Here is a 13494-nt window from a genome sequence, read left to right as displayed (position 1 = left end):
TCTAAAAGACATCAACATTATAGTATCAGCGATGTGATTCTAAATTGAACAGCGAGTTTCAGATATGTTACATCTGGTAAATTAGAACACAGTTGTGCTTATATTTATTCTGCTTTATTTGTGATCCACAGTTGATATTTTTTCTTTAAACAATGTGAAAAACCAGTGTTTGCTTTCATTTTGAATAAAGTTAAAATATGACATTTCTCAATAGTGTGTTCTCCACAACCAGCTAGCAAACAGCTTAGATGGAGACTTGGGTACACTCAGATAATTTGTATGGGAATAGGAAAATGAATACAAGTAGTTCTGTTTTGAATTAAAATTATAATTTATTTATTTAAGAACATAGCACATCTTGCATAGTATTTAAGGTACAATTGGTAAATGAATTCTCCCTTCAGTAACCACAATTATACTCAATGATGAAGTTTTTATTTGTGCAGACAAAATAAGTTAAGCATACCACTGTAGTTTCCTGTGGCTTATGGAATGTGCAAGTACGTCCATAGTGCTCAGTACATCTAACAGTCCTCACAGAATTTTGAAGCGTTAAATACTGTTTATGTTCAGTTGTAAATAAGTGCACAGTATTAACTATTTGAATTAATTAATACCAAAATATTCTCATAAAAGTCTATGAAGTTAACAGCTCAGGCATTTCAAATAAATTCATTTAAACTACTAGAACACTAAAGGCTGAATCTCTCTTTTGTGGCTGAGAAGATTCTACAATTGCAAGTACCAAATGTAGAATCCCATTAAATACAAATGTTTCTAAAGTTGTATTTTCTGCAAGCAAAGTAGCCTATTCACATAGTTATATGTGTTTTCTGGGCAAGACTTTTTTCTTTAATATCTCTGACGCTAATGCGACAAATATTCTGAAAAATTTACTACAAAACATTCTGTTGAAAATGAAAGTTTTAGTGCTGACAAATATCTCCTCATACTAAACGTAACCCTTTTATGAATAATTGTACAACAAAAGATTAAAACTTCAAATAAAAAGCTACATATCTGCAACTTATAATTCAAAAATTAACAGTTGGCTTAGCATGGTAGTCATCCTGTATGCAATGTACCAGTTAAAAATTATTAAAATGTACATAAAATAAATTTTGATACAAGGAAAGATTTTTTGTTTTCTGGAATGTACTAAGATTTTTACAAAAAAAGTGTCACAAGAAGCTGCAATAATCATGAAATCTATGTACTTGACCTGTGCCACTACAGTACAAAGGACTATTATTGAGATGTTTAATATAATGCAAATAATTTCTGGATAATAGTTTGAAGCAGATAATTCCTTTCAAGTATCACAATAAAGGGAGAATTAGAACCTTTTCAAATTACATAGTTATTTTTCATATTGAGTCCCACCATCATGTGGTGTAAAACAAACTATCACAGGTATGACTAGAAATAAATTAGTAACACACACAATTTACATATGATATACATGTTCATGCATTATGATATCATGCTTTCAAGTTACAACACAAGGGGCCATAAAACACATTAAACACAAGTACAAAAATATTATCACAGTTCCATTATAGGAAATCAGAACTTGCTATGCACTGCAGCTACAAATTCCTAACACCAACAAATAACTGCTTTAAATGGCAGTCCTTACAATGTATGTGATGTTCTGGGTCAATATTTCAGTATAAAAAGCTACTCACAGTCACATGAAAACATCATATAAAACATTTATATTAGGAACTACTGTGTAGTTCTAGATGAGCTTATAAATATATGCAGTGGACATTTGTACATGATGGAGATGTTCAGTGTACTTCATATATTCTTCACGCTGTATTTTAAACAAAAACCTCATTTTCCTTAGCAGCAACACACTAACAATTCAGACAATGTTTCTGGCTGCTATAGAAAAACATCAAATTTTCATAAAAATTGCTTGCACTGCCACATAAAATTGCAAACCATTCACAACTTCTCAAACAAAAACAGAGCAGGAAATTTAGTTCATTGTTATTTCTGTCTATAACACACACAAAGAAAAAAAATAATTAGATTAATTGTACAAAAAATATCCAACACAATGACAGAGACAAAATTGTGTAACATGGTCACATTAATTTCATTCATCAGCAAACTTAATAGCGCCCTCACTATAATCATTAAGTCTTTTTTTAATAAGCATGATATTCAAGCACTCAACATAACAAGCATTACAGGAACCCCAATAACACAAAATTTTTTTAAATTAAATACTATAAACAAAATGCTAAGTAAAAATAAAAATTTATGTCAACATGCATACTAAAAAGGAACAAGTGGCCATTCAGATGGCATCTGAGAATTTATGTACATGAAATAGCAGTCCTATAATACGTCTGTGGCAGTTCTCTTGCATTTTTACTACAGTATATTTATCAATGTTGTGATTTGCATCATGGCCTTTCAACAAATCTTCAGTGTTGCACTGAGATCCTCACTGAATATACTTTAAACCTCTTATATTTACATAAATAATACAATAACATAATAAATGAGAGGAGGGGCAATGAAGCCCATAAATAATGGTTTATTAATATCACATTTGTAATTTGAAAAGATACTGCATAACAGCAGCACAATAAAAATAGTATGTGGCTTAGAATGCACCATTGGCAAAAAGACAGTCATGGGAGATCATAAGAAGATGATCATAATACTTAGCTTTGCACCTCTTTTATGATAAAAATATCAACTACCAGCACTGAAAAAGGAATTTATTAATACGCTACCAACTTCTCACACAATTTTTATTTTAAACCCTACTTTTCTTCTTTTGAAGTCCTCTGATCTCTACCCTTTGTTTCCTGCTGACTGAACATTTACACTAGATTCCATTTTTGCCTTTTTTCCCCTTTTCTTTCCTTTCACCACTCCAGTTCAGTTCACCAAAAAAACATTGTCTACCATAACAGACAACTATCACCAAATCAACAGTTTTAAACTTACAATTAACGAGTTTCCTGTGCACGCATAGGTAAAATAAAACAAAATTATGAATAATAGAGCATTTTTCACTTTTCATTTCACACCATTCCATAATTTTCTTCACTGTTGCTAAATCAATAAACTTATCTGCCAATATTCACACTCTTCCCGTTTGTGCAATGAAAACTCTGCAAGTCTAAATTTGTAAGCCCAGTTTTAACTACATATAAGATAAAATTTCCTGAATTAGTAAAATAAGCAAACACTATGCACCTATAAAAGTTCTATTATGTGCAAAGACCTTCCCGACTCAAGTACCTTCGTGAACCTCTCCTCCACTAACAAATTTTATTTTTATTTGTCCATTAATGATGCAGCATTAAGACCACGGGCACTGACATGCTGCCAGTTTCCCTGAAAATACAAAACAACAGCTAAAGGTGGATTCAACTCACAATAATAAAACTTTTACTGGCTACAACAACAGATGTAAAACATAAGTCAAACAATGGAAAATCCAGGATAGAATGTAACAATATTATGAGGAAGGAAGTTGCTACTCACCATATAGCAGAGATGCTGAGTCGCAGATAAGCACAACAAGAAGGCTCACACTATTATAGCTTTTGGCCACTAAGGCCTTTTTCAGCAATACACACACATATGCACACATACACAAATGCAACTCACACACACGACTGCAGTCTCAGGCAACATTCATTTAATGTAATTGGATAGGAAAAAAATCTACTCACTGAGCAGTAGCAGGAGAACACACATATAAAAAAAGGTTTTACATATGCAAGTTTTTGAAGCCAGTGGCCCCTTCTTCTGGCAGACGGGCTGATGGTGAAGAAAGAGGGGTGAAGGAAAAGGACTGGAGAGGTTTAGGAAAAGGGGTAGAGTTTGGAAAAATCAGACAGAACCCCAGGTCAGGCGAGATTTACTGGGAACCGCACTGGGTAGGATTTGAAAACTTGAGATGAAAGACAGGGTAATATGCAAGACTCTGATTACTGCTAAAACATCATACACAGCTTAGTAAGAATGAAAAGCTTAGTGCATTGCATGTAATAGAGGTGGGAGTGGGGACAGCAAAAAATATACAAGTCAGAAAATGAAAAATGTAGAAAACTAAAATGGTGTGAAGAAAGAAGCACTTACTGTGAAGGAATTCTGAGATGGAAGAAATTAACATAAATTATGGCCAGGTGGGTGGTGAGAACTAAGGACATGTTGTAATGCCAATTCATTTAAATTAGGACAATTATTTGATAGGCTGCAAGGTAGGGCTGTAGAATGCTTGCCCACCACATGAGTGGTCTGGGTTCAATTCCTGACTGACACAAAGATGCCTACATATATAAAAAAATCAGTAGTACTCCAGACTGCTAATCACTGGCTAAACATGATAATCAGCTGTGTTAATTAGCACAGTATATTGGATGAATTTTTTTCTTTAGATAGCATACATATTCAAACTGAATGGAAAAAAAAGGAAGAAGAAGAAGACAAACACAAACCAGCAATTAACCCCATCCTCCCTCCTCCCTTCCATCTTAATGTATTTTACATTTCACAGATATGCTCATAGAATATGCACCTTTGCTTAAAAATTTGCATCAGCCAGAAATTGAAACTGTGTCACCTGCATAGCAGACAAGCATTCTACCACACTGAGCTGTGGGGCCCATTTAAAACCAGTTCTAGCTTTAGAGAATTAAAGAAGTCTCCTTGTTAGTAGGAAAGCATTATAAATGGTGTGTGTAGATAGGAAGTGTTAAATGTGCTGAATATAAGCATTGTATCCACAGTATTCGATATTACTACACTAAATGGTGACAATCGTGATGACAACTGACCATCCAGTGACTATTGGATTCCTTGGCCGACTGATGGTGGTACTGTTGAAATTTACCTCTATTAGTTGGGAAGGGACGGAAAAGCAGTGACATAAAAGTAACATGGTAACAATGGGTAATCAGATAGTCCATTAATAAGTCTTTTCATAAAAGAATAAAATATTGGAATGATTAAAGGACATAAAAAACGCTTTCAAAATCAGTATCCATAACCTGCAGCCAGGCAAACCAGAAGGATGCCTTCCACAATCCATGGGAGAAGTCACAAGAATGGCTGAGTTGACATAATGAAAACCTCCATTATGGCACTGAAGCGAGCTCAGTTACCACACACTGTGCCCTGCCACCTGCTGCTAGGAATGGAACACTGTCAATGCAGTACGGTGTGAGCATCAGGTCATTGCAGTGGTGACCTGTATTACACTCTGCTGGGGTGCTTTAGTGGTCTACATGACCAAAAGTGACATCCCATCTTAACAGGACTAGGATGAGTGGCCACAAATACCACCCTGCCACTGCATTTGTCATTGGCCGCAGACTCCATGAAGTAGTACTTCACACCAGCTAACAACCTGAAGTGGGTCATCCCATCTCCACTAGAAGTAGACACTGCCTCTGCTAGCCACAAGTCTATGGTTGGTTGATTGACTGGAGGGGGTGGGGGACACCAAACACATATGAGGTCATTGGTTCCATGACACCAAGGTCGCAAAAACTAAGGTAGGAACAACACCAGCAGCACAGTCTAGTCAATGGGAAAGGGAAACGTGCAAACAAAGAGGTGGAAGGAATGTCAGGGTGGCAAGCAGAGTAACAAAAAAAGGGAGGGAAGGTGGGGTGGGTTGAGAGCAGGAAGCACTCCAGAGGCACTACAGGGCACCGGCACCTCCACCTACCCATCCTGATCCCACTCCATACTATGACTGCAATATAATAGAGACAAGACATACAGAAGAAGACAGGAAAATGGAGGGGGTGGGGAACCTGGCTGGCATGGAGGCAAGGCCGAGGGCCTCCCACCAAATCGACACCAATGCTAACTGAGGGACTCCAATTCTAGAAAGAAATTAAGGCACTTAAATCTGAAAAGTCAAATCATTTTCACAAAGAAAACTGAGGATAGATGTAACCACAAGGGTCCTCCACTAACACATGTGACAAGGAAAGTGGGAGGGTGTATTTATATGAAGGGCCACAAGATGGGGGCAGTCCAGCAACTATGGACTACTGTGAGAGGAGGGGGACACAGCTACAAAGGGGAATGGATCAATATGGGATAAAAATCCTTATGGCTAAAATAAAGACAGCAGAGGATGGTACATTTTTTGCTGGGAGAGGCAGAAGGAAGGACACCACATGGCAAGAGTCTCCCTAGTTGCACAAATTTCATTAGATGAGGGGGACGGTCCCCCATAAACGGGACCACAACTGGCTAAAAAAGAATTTGACATGAAGCTGCAAATACATCCCTGGAGGGGTCACATAGATTGGGGGTAGGTGGCTGCCCTCCCAGCCATACAATCGGCAAGCTCATAACCCAGGATACCCACACAGCTGGGAAACCAAAGGAAATCAACTGAACAAGCAGCATGGTCAAAATCGGTGCAAAGGTTTGAATGGCAGAGATCAAGGGGTGGCACGGAAAACACTGGGTGATAGCCTGAAGGCCACTCATAGAGTCCATCACAACAAAACTTCGGTGAGGGAGGAATGTTTAATAAAATATAGAGCCCAGTAAATGGTCATTAGTTCCACAGTAGACAATTCCACACATGGGAGGCAAGAGATGGTGTTCCTTTCCAAGAGAAGAAATGAAGGCTTATCCCACATGATGTGGATTTGGAGCCATTATTGTTTCAGGAGAGAACATGGGGAGCAGGACAAAGAGAGAAGATGGAAATCATGGTGCAGAGAAGTGAGGCGAGCCCAACTGGTAAACACATTTGAGTGGGGTGACATCCCGGAGCTGTGAAAAGAATGGAATAGAATAGAATAGGAGGAGTGAGCGTGAAAAGAACACTAAAGATTAAGTAAATGGCACCTGTGGAGACAAAGAATATAGGAATTCAATAGCTGGACTAGCACCTAATCAACGATGAGGGAACATGGACCGAAATATTAGAATAAGAGTTACTTTTCTCTTTCTCTTTTTTTTTTTTTTTTTTAAAGACTTCCTTGCCATACTTTTAACTTCATTCTTAAGTGTAACTACAAAGAAATGAAAGGAGTTGGGGAGGGGCGGGGGAGGAAAAACAAAATTAATTAGAACTCAGAAAACTCTGTGTCAAACATGTAGAAATTTAGGTGTAAAACGCTTTATACACATTTATAAAATAAGATAACACAGTTCCAAACAATGAGTTTTATGGTCAAACTTGGTACATATTTTGTAACATACAAAATGCACCAGAGGGGTACACCAAAAGCAATGTTGAGGAGGGGGGAGAGAGGACGAGGGGGGGGGGGGGGGGGAGACAGACAGACAGAGAGAGAGAGAGAGAGAGAGAGAGAGAGAGTTTATAGAGTGACTTGTGATGTGGCTACTGACTGTGTCTTTAAGTTTATATGTAATGAATGTCATTCTTCCTACAAAGCTGCTCTTGAGGTAATAACAGTCTTTGGATGACTATGGGCAGAAGTATATGGTTATTCCTGAAGAGTATCCCAAACCATGTTTTTATGGTGTTCAGATCCAGAAACAGGTCACTCAATGTGCTATGCTGGTTGTGGTCTTCCCTGTTACCATACTGGTCAGTACTTGCCTTCAGAAGATGCAACATATAGTCAAACAAACACCTATAAAAGTAAAAGAGACATACTACCCACCTTTCAGGATTAAGTGCCCCTTTGGCATGGAGGAGAGAAGGGTATACTAGAGGAGACTAAAAAGAAAGGGTAGGTAACTCCAGTTCCAGTTTGAGACCTTGTCTACCTTCATTGTCAATGCAGGTGGATCTTTTTCATTGTGGGGCCTACGTGATCTGCTCTTCATTTCTAAACTTTCCTAAGATATTTTCCTCTCCTCTCCAACAAAGGAACTGTTACTCATAATTCCAAAAGTTAGATAGTAATATGCATTTCACCTCCTAAAAGCAGCAACAAAAATCTAATAATTGAATTTTCCTTTGATACATTTTGTTGCACAGTCACAAGGTTGCATGTAAGGATCAAGGACTTCATTTCTAAAAATCTGCAAAATCAGAATTCTGTTTGGAAGTTCCATGGAGTACTTACGTTCACGTGTGTGTGTGTGTGTGTGTGTGTGTGTGTGTGTGTTTGTGTTTTCTATCTCCGATGAGGGCCTTGTTGGCCAAAAGCTCATTTTCTGACAGTCTTTTTGTTGTCTCTATCTGCAACTCAGCATCTCCACTATGTGGTAAGTTTGTGTTATCTTACTTTTCCCAGCTGTGTTACAGACAGTAAGAGAAGTAAACATGGATTATGACCTTTTCCATCATTGGATGAACCTTCTAGATGTTGAATCTGTGGTTGTAAATTGATATCACCATCTCTGAACAATAGCAACACTAAACATTCATCTACCTGGCTACTGATGTCCAAGTTTCAGATGCCTCCAATTTTTCAATGATCTTCCATTGCAGTTGGTATTGACATCAATCAAGTAGCTTATCTCAGCTGTCTTCTCTTCCTCTCGTGTCTCCAACTGCAATCTTACTTTTAAGTATACTGTGCCTTTGGAGTCTTTTAAGGCAGCATGTCTGAATAAAAGCTTCTCAGTTTTCAGGTTGCATCAGTTTGAATAAAATTCTGTCCTTGGAGTCTTTTAAGGCAGCATGTCTGAATAAAATCTTCTAAGTTTTCAGGTTGTGTCAATTTGAATAAAATTCTCAAGCTTTTGATTCCTATCTCCACCATTGTCATCAGGAGTGAAAACCTCAGACTGCTGGAGCTGGCATGATTTTCTGCTTATACAGGCACAACTGCAGTGTCTGGCACCAATCAGAGATGGCTGAAATGATGCATGTGCAGAAGGTGAGTTGGGCAGCTCATAGCAGCTCTGGCCCACTGCAGGGCTGTACGACGTCAAGTGGTATTAGAGGCCTGTGCCACATTCAAAATTGCTGTTCCCACATCCCTACAAATGTCAAGCACCCGAACTGGCCTCCTTTTGATATCTAAAGCATGCCTCCATGCCCTACTAAGTGTGTACTCCTGGTCTCTGTTAAAATTGTTGTTCTTTATTATAATCTCAGCCACTTCCTTTACATGGGAATCCCAATATGTTGATGCATGAGCCAAAACTCCCGTGTTTTCAATCTGTATTTTGTGCCTGTTTACCAGTCAATGCTCAACTATGGTTGACTTGTCAAGCTCCCTTTAATATGTCACTTGTGATTGGCACAACACTCTGCAACTGTGCAAATTGTCTGATATATATATAGATGCTTCCGTGTTCTCAATGGATGCCATGCACACCAGGAACACAAAGAGCTATGCCATCTTAACAGGACACAGATTATCTCGTTTCTTGGGGTGAGCCAGAACACTGTTTTCTGTCCATGTTTCTGCAGCACACATCCTAACTTGCTGCTCATTGCCCCACAGTATGGCAGGAGTGCAGTCAACTTGGCCTCTTCTGCCAATTCACAAGGCATCCATCTTTGGTGGCACCTGAAAGCATTTAAAATGTCAGCTGCCAAGCCATTTACTTTCCTGCCACACTGTGGGGTGATGAGCAGCATGTTATGCATGCGCTGTGCTGCGGAGACAGGGACTGAGATCAGTGTTCCATAGCTTGACAAGTCGACCATAGGTAAGCAATTGCCTGGAAAATGAATACAAAATAAAGTTTGAAAACACAAGAGTCTTGGCTCATGTGACAACATATTGGGATTCTGTTGTAAAGGAGCAACTGAGATTGCAACAAACTACAACTAATTTAACAGAGGCCAGAGGTAGTCATGCCACTGCAAAAGACTCCAGGAAGACATATCTTTCCTCTAATGTGAGGACGTAATACACAGTGTAAGATGGCTGGAAAAACTTTGAAAAAAGAAATCACATCTGCTGAGTTCTTCAGCACTTTTACAACACTGCCACAACAAGAAGTTAATTCATCACTTTGCTGTAGCTAAGCAACACATTCAAACTGGTGCAGCGGGCAAAATTTTTAAGAGGACAATTCACACCATTGTGAGAAAGTGAATGTGATAGACATGGTATGAGCTCAACCTTAATGCCAGAAACTTATTTGATTTTCATCTATTTTTGTCATCAACTTTGTTGTCATTCTATTGAGAGTGGGTGGACACAGACACGGCAGCACAATAGCACACAAATTTGCGCAAGACAATGTCTAAGCAGCATAACAAGTTGGACCGCTTAACTCACGGAGTAACTTACATGAAGAATGATAAGGCTCATAGATCAGTTGTTAATCTCTCTGACCAAGAAGTGGATGATGGGATGGCTCTGTGGCAGTGCTGAGTACACAACTTAATTTTTCTCCAGCCCCATGACATCTGCCAATTTTGGATATTTTTACTGTAATAGAGCAGTGCATTTGGCATCTCTCACATGATGCAGCCGAGGATGTCAGACTAACCATCAGCCAAATACTGGTAAAAGCTAAGCCACTGATGCCTAATATTAACCTGGAGCAACAGTGTGGATTGCACTTATTACGAGAGAATGAGGATTTGGTTGTCTTGCAGCCAATAAAGGAAATGCCACTGTGATTGTCAAGACTTATGACTTCCACCTGAAGGTGCTACATTATTTAGAATATGATGCGTACCAGAAGCTAAGTCGCGATCTGACACAGGCCACTGTCAAAAAGACAGGGAAGTTATTAGACGACACTGTGTACTAGATGAAGCGCTGCAGAAATTAATGACCCACACTGCCAGACCTCTCAGGCTTTATAGATATAGAAAATGTCCCTCTTAGGCCCACTGTTAGTGCACACAGTTCGACCACTTACAGACTGGTCGAACATCTGGCAGGATAATTAGTGCCAAAACTGGGTCATTATGAACACCATGTTGCAAACTCACAGACATTTGTTGACTCAAGAAAATTAAAATATGCCACAATGATGTAATGGTTTGTCTGGACATTGTATCACATTTTACAGGGTGTCAGTACAAATGGTTCAAATGGCTCTGAGCACTATGGGACTTAGAACTTAGAACTACTTAAACCTAACTAACCTAAGGACAACACACACATCCATGCCTGAGGCAGGATTCAAACCTACAACCGTAGTGATCGCGTGGTTCCAGACTGTAGCACCTAGAACCGCTCGGCCACTCCGGCCGGCTGGTGCCAGTACAGGACATGCTGGTTCTTTTGCACTACCTGGAATCGTCAAGCTGTTCCATCTTGTTCTAATGAAACATACTTCTTGTATTGCAATGAATATTACGAAATGATGGGTGGCACAATGATGGTACACCACTGTCTCTGGCAGTCATGAATCTCTTCATGGAGCACTTTGAGGAGCAGACTCTGAACTCTGTGGTGTTGCGTTCATCTTGCTTCCTAAGTCACCTCAATGTCACCATCTTGATTTTGCCTCATGATGAAAATGCACTGCAGCAGTTCATTAATCGCATGAACAATGTCCATCTCAACATTATTTCTACTACTGAGATGTAGAAGGATGGCAAGCTGCCATTCTTGGATGTTTTAGTTGAGTGGAAGGCAGGAGCTTGGTCATTCATTGTCCACGAAACTGACGTACACTGATCAGTACTTGAATGCCAATAGTTTTTACAGCCCTGTACACAAAAAAGTGGTCCTGAACACATTAGTGCACAGAGGGAAAGTTATTTCTGATGACCACCTATTGTATGAATTGCAGCACTGGAGACATGTGTTCAGAGAGAGTGGTTATAGCAAAAGAGACACTGCAGAAGAGGCCATGCTGGCTGCATTCCTGCCATACTGTGGGGCAACAAGCAGCAAGTTAGGATGTGTCCTGCAGTAACATGGACTAAGACCAGTGTTCTGGCCAGCTTCCAAGACACAAGATATGTTGCACCCTATTAATGACAACATAACACTTCATGTGCCTGATGTGTATGGTGCCCCTTACAAATCAGCAGCATCTATATAGGTCAGACAATTTGCACAGTTGCAGAGCATTGTATCGGGCACAAGCGACATAGGAAACAAAGGGAGCTTGACAAGTCAGCCATAGCTCAGCATTCCTGGAAAACAGACACAAAATACAGTTTGAAAACACGAAAGTCTTGGCTCATGCATCAACATATTTGGATTCCATTGTAAAGGAGGCAGCTGAGATTACAACGAACAACAACAATTTTAACAGAGGGCAGGGGTCACACTTAGTAGAGTGTTGGGGCCAGCTTTGGATATCGAAAGGAAGCAAAGACGGATGCTTGAAGCTTATATGGAAGCAGGAGTGCCTGTTTCAAATGCGGCCCAGCCTCCCGCACCACTTGATGTCACTTGGTCCCATGGTCAGCTGGAGCTGCTACGAGCTGTCCAACTCATCTTTAGTGCATGTGTCACTTAGGCTGTCTCTCACTGGTGCCAGAGGCTGCAATCATACCTATATAAGCAGAAATCCATACCAGCAAGGACAGAGATAGCCACTGAAAGCTCGAAAATTTTATTCAAATTGACGCAGATTGAAGACTAAGAAGATTTTATTCTGTTAAACATACTATTTTTTGCTAACTGCAAAAGAATTACGTTTTCAAGTGGTAGTTTTGTGGAAAATCAACATTGTTGCAGTATAGTCAACTTTCATGTCAGTTTCTTTGCTTAATCCACAGTTATAGCTGATTTGTGGAATCCGGTGTAATACATCTCTTAGGCCAAGAACTGCAAAGAAATCACTGGGTCAATGTTGAAATCAAGATGTATCCTTCTTAAGTTTACCTTTGCGCAGGCTATTGCAGTTAGCTTTCTGAAACTTCCAGAAGATGCCGCTCACAACAACTTCATTAGACCGATTTGGAAACCACGCAATCCCACCACTGCCTTTTAATAATAGAAAATTTCTTACTTCAAAACAACCTAGAAGCAATTCGCTTGAAATATAATACCATTTGAACCTGAAAATCTCTTAGTACTGTTCTGCTACAGCTGTAAATTTCTTTATTCTCATCCAGAGGTAAAATCATCCAGCCTTAACATCTTCTGGATTCTCTTTCATTTGCCACAAAAACCCAAGCAAAACCAATCCCCAGATCAGCAGCCATATCCCAAGGTTCATAACCCTAAAAGACTAGTCCTACTATAAAACCTGATTTAAAGTATCCATCCACAGTTGCTTAGTCCAACCCCCCCCCCTCCTCCCCCACCAATTGGTAAAACCTGCAGTATTAAATGCAGAGCAACATGTGAGACTACTAGTGTCAAATAACAACTGTCACACACGCACTGCACTATTTTCTACATGTGGTCCACCAGCTGCCTCCCTCCTAGCTATCAGCCACTCTCCTTCAACCTTCCCTTCTCTCCCCCTCCCAACTTTATTTTTCCCCTCATCCCCAACACCCCAGTCAAGCTGCATAACTATAGTAGCTATTCGGTGTTTTCAGTCAGCACAATGTGGGCGCACACATATGTGTACTCTAGCTTGAAAAAGGGTTCATCCAAAACCTAGTGGCATCTTCAGTTTTGTTTACGTGCTCGTTGATGACTCAGTGTTTCTACTATTTGGTGAGTAGACCTTTACAACAAA

At 39.5% G+C, this 13494-nt stretch overlaps 1 protein-coding gene across 1 annotated transcript in view; it reads right to left on the bottom strand.

The window, feature by feature from the left end:
* Positions 1 to 307: 307 nt before the first annotated feature.
* LOC124770302 (tectonin beta-propeller repeat-containing protein) overlaps positions 308 to 13494 on the bottom strand; it is a 209901-nt gene continuing 196714 nt past the window's right edge. Inside the window, exon 24 of the mRNA XM_047249192.1 lies at positions 308 to 3366. Within this exon, the coding sequence (XP_047105148.1) occupies positions 3307 to 3366 (60 nt within the window). The 3' untranslated portion in view covers positions 308 to 3306. The remainder of the gene's footprint in view (positions 3367 to 13494) is intronic.

Source organism: Schistocerca piceifrons, chromosome 1 (assembly GCF_021461385.2).
Source record: "Schistocerca piceifrons isolate TAMUIC-IGC-003096 chromosome 1, iqSchPice1.1, whole genome shotgun sequence".
Taxonomy (NCBI): Eukaryota; Metazoa; Arthropoda; class Insecta; order Orthoptera; family Acrididae; genus Schistocerca; species Schistocerca piceifrons.
This window is presented reverse-complemented; position numbering and strand designations above follow the sequence as displayed.